The following is a 4,274-nucleotide window of genomic DNA, read 5'->3' on the forward strand; positions in this document are numbered from 1 at the left end:
TATATATATATATATATATATAAATGGCAGTGGGTTTGGGTTTTTTGATGATCTAGGATTGTTGCGGAGTATCTTGGGTTGTTCCAAGGAGGCTTCCTTTAATAACTTGCTAATTAAATCTGGTCCCAGCTTAGAATTGCACTGTGTTGAAATTCTGGCTTCTTAACTAGAGTGATATTTCTGGCATAGCTTTGTTTTATATAAGGAGCTCTTACGGTGCAGTGGGTAAGACTGCTAACCAGAAGGTCAGCATTTCAAACCCACCAGCTGCACTGAGGCAGGAAGATGAAGCACTCTATTTCCATAATGATTTACAGCCTTGGAAACCCTATGGGGATCACTATGAGTCGGAATGGATTCGATGGCAGTGGGTTTTTGGTTTTTTAATTTTATATCTTCAAATACTATTATCTCTTACTAGCAGAACTACTGATTAATATGAAAAAAGGATATATAACACAGTTTTGTTAGATTTATCTGCAGGGAGAGAGTAAACAATCCTAGAGCATCAATTTTATGGCACAGATCACAATCTAGGGAGGCTCCTGAGTGACACATTTTTCTACAAAAAAAGAAGACACTCTGCATTTCCCTCTGCTCCCTGTTTCTTTTGTCCACTGAATGGAGCTTGATACATTAACACCCCAGTAGCAATGAGAGTGAAATAAAGATTAAATAAAACCTTCAAGAAAAAAATTTTAAAAAAGAAACCAAATAAGAGATGCGACGTCAAAATAAACAAGTAAAACCAAACCCGTTGCCGTCAAATCCATTCAGACTCAGAGCAGCTCCATGTGTTACAGCATAAACTGCTCCACGGGGTGTCCTTGGCTATAATCTTTACAAAAGTAGATCATCAGGTCTTTCTTCCTCAGTGCTGCTGCGTGCATTCAAACCCCCAACCTTAAGAGCTGAGTGCAAACTGTTTACATCAACCAGGGACCCAACCAAAAAATAATCCTACCTAAACAGTGTTCAAACCAGACAAGAGTTATTTTTTTCAGGCCCAGAAAGTACTTAGCAATAAAAGATATAATATCCTTGTTTTCATTAAAATTAATTAAACCAAATTTTATCTGCCTAAGGCACTTGACTGCTAACCAGAAGACTGGCGGTTCAAACCCACCAGCCACTCCTCGGAAGGAAGATGGGACAATCTACTTCCATAGTGATACTGCCTTGGAAACCCAAGGAGGGGTCGCTATGAGTCGGGGCCGACTCGACGGCACCTAACAACAACAACATTTACTTCAGGCATTTATTGGGACTGTGGCTCACTCATGCCCCGTGCTTGTCCTTTTTCCTCAGGTTATCTTTCTTTTTATTTAGTGCCCCAGAGGATAAAATAGAAAAATAGAGAAGAGAGACAGACCAAAAAGGTACACCTGAACAACGAATTACCCAAATGCTCTTTTCAAGCAAGGTTCCCAGAAAAAATTAAACCCTAAACTTCATGCATGTAATGAATTAACTTCTCTGGACATCTACAGCCTACTATGTACCCAAAACCAAACTCACTGCCCTCAAGTCAATTCTGACTCATAGAGACTCCCATTAGGTTCCCAAGGCTGTAGATCTTTACGGAAATACACTCCCTCATCTTCCTCCTGCAGAGCAGCTGATGGGTTTGAACCACCAACCTTCCAGTTAGCAACCAAATGTAAGCCCATTATGCCACCAGAGCTCCTGGTTAGATAGTTAATTATTAAAAAAAAAAAAAAAAAAAAATACAATTAACAATCTAACCAGTATAGTTAGTGGCTTTATAGGCATCCTGTCCACTAAAGCAGATCCATTAAAACACAATCTTAGTGTATTACTGAGGGGTTTTATCATGAACTGGGGATAATTTTACATACTCATGACAAATATGCACATGCCAATTTTATATGCCAAATTCACATTAAAGTACCACAGAAAAGAAATTCCCCAACATACTCAATGTCTACTGAAAACAGTTATTCAAGTTCCCATAGAACTGTAACTGAAAAGCACTTACTTTCCACCAGCATAACTGGACCCAACGCCAGAAGGCTGTTCAGAGCACCCCAAAGTTACCCTTTGTATTTCAGTAACGCGAACATCAGAAGATAACCAATGCTATCTCTTTTTAACATGTCAAATGGGAGATAACATATCAAGTCAGCGTTATGCACACATGTGTCATGAAGGAGGAGAAAGCAATGTTAACAGCATCTTCTGAGGGCCTGCTTCCTGTTTTCTGAAAGAACAAATTTGAACAGTCTTGCCAAAAATGAACAAACAGTTTCATGGAAGGCTATCTTTTTTTTTTCTTCTTCCATTTTTTATTTTTCCCATTATGAAAATTTAAACGTGACAAACTCATTGAATTTTAACCCCACCCCTTCTTGTGGGGTGGGGAGAGGAGCCACCAAGTGTAAAACCCAACAACTGCCTATGGTATTAAGTAAAGATGGCTCTCAGGAAAGGAAATCAACACACGAAATAATTCAGACCAACCAGAACAAAGCAGGAATGATTCAGCCTAACAGGTGGTTTCAAGCAAACCAAGAATTTTTAAGCTCTGTGCAAAGTCCCTCATTTAGCTGAACTGAGTATATCTGCACACTGAGGTACTGTAGTCCAGGAATGTCCAGTTGAAAACGTTAAGGATTCCCAACCTGTTCACAGCTTTGAAGCATCTTTCTAACCCTTTTTCTTCCCCATGATATTCTCTCCTAATATCACAGGGACATTTTAAGTAAATTAAATGGTACTTTTCAAAGCAATAATTCTAAGACATTTCAGAAAGTGCGCGTCAACCTGAAATGCTACAGAATCCACGCAAAAATTTCAGATTTAATAATAAAACTACTTCTTAAATATGGTATACTTTTTCATATACATTCCCATTAGGAAAAACTTTCTTCCCTCTTCAGTGGAACTTTAACACTCATTTGTTATACGATTGAAATTAAAATGTAATAAAATAGCATCCTATTTTGACAAATTCTAAACAACCAAAGTTGGAATTGCACATAAATAGTATCAACTACAAACGTAATAAAACTTTCAAGTGCAATCAGATAAGGAGCAACAGGCAATATACATTTAAACCTTTAGATAACAAGAAAAAAAAAATGAACACTTCAATTTATATCGTGCTCCCCCCCAAAAAAATCCCCTGCACTCCCTATTAAAAACTCGCTTTCATATACAAGTTAAAAATGGATTGTCATATGCCCCTTCCTCGTATTTCCCCCCACAAGCCAGGATGGTCAATGGCTCCAGATTTAAGACAACAAAAGCACGTGACAAAAGTTTCTCCCAACACTTTCTCTTTCAAGGCCTAGAGGCAGTCTCCTCCCAGGTGCGGGGTCAGGAGTGATCAGTGGCCCAGACGAAAGGGCTGCGACCCAAATAGGGCTGGAAGGGGGTCGGCAGGGCGCGGGGTAGAGGGTCGGGTCTAGGGGAGGCCCAGCCACCGGGATCAGGCAGCCGAGGACGTGACGGGGAGGGGTGCCGAGGCGAAGGCACCTCCCGAGACCACAGCTACCAGGCGGAAGCGCGGGGCCGGGGCCGATAACGCGGCCTGTTACCTTTTCCTGCTCCTCACGGAGCCGCGCCACCTCCGAAGCGCGCAACGGAGCCAAGGCCGAGGCCGAGGCTTGGGGCCCGGAGTCGGGCGGGGCCTCCATAGCGGGGTCGCCGGGGGCAGTGAGGCCAGTGGGCCTCAGCGGGGCGAACGAGTCCTAAACAAGTGTTTATGGAAGCGGCGTGGCCGGCAGCTGCCCAGCGCCCGCGTGCTAACCCTCATCCACTGCGCGCCCGGGGTTGAGGAGGCCGCGCCCGCGCTCTCCGCTGTTGCGGCGGCCGCTACTCGTGTCCGGGCTGCCCGTGACCGCATCTCACACGTGCATGCCGCCAGCTGCTGCCACCGCCACCGCGGGCTACAAGCAGCAGACCAGCGGAGTGACAGCAGGAGGTCCCTCTCTAGCAACCAGGCCGAACTAGGCGTCCAGTGGCGGCCGCGCCTCCTACGCAGGCCCCGCCCCTCGCCCCGCCCCGCGAGGCACGCTGGGAAGCGCTCGCGCCACACGCCTCCAAGCCCGCCTCCGGCGCGCGCACTCGAGCGCATGCTCCGCCCCTCTGGCCCCGCCCCCAGGTGAGTTCACGTATGGCGGAGCGACGTGAGGGTGGCTTAGCGTAAAGCAGACAGTATTTGTAGAGCAGTACTGGGTGCTTGCGCTCCTCCAGCAAAGGTTGCTTGAGTACCTCTCACGTGCCAGAAACTGTTTTCGGTGCGGGGAACA

General features: G+C 45.2%; 1 protein-coding gene across 1 annotated transcript in view; it reads right to left on the minus strand.

The window, feature by feature from the left end:
• Positions 1 to 3,659, minus strand: part of URI1 (URI1 prefoldin like chaperone) — a 97,649-nt gene extending 93,990 nt beyond the window's left edge. The window contains exon 1 of the mRNA XM_007947758.1: positions 3,561 to 3,659. Coding sequence (XP_007945949.1) covers positions 3,561 to 3,659 — 99 coding nt within the window. The remainder of the gene's footprint in view (positions 1 to 3,560) is intronic.
• Between the last annotated feature and the right edge of the window lie 615 nt (positions 3,660 to 4,274).

This window comes from Orycteropus afer, unplaced genomic scaffold (genome assembly GCF_000298275.1).
Source record: "Orycteropus afer afer isolate SDZICR_OR568_19922 unplaced genomic scaffold, OryAfe1.0 scaffold00009, whole genome shotgun sequence".
Taxonomy (NCBI): Eukaryota; Metazoa; Chordata; class Mammalia; order Tubulidentata; family Orycteropodidae; genus Orycteropus; species Orycteropus afer.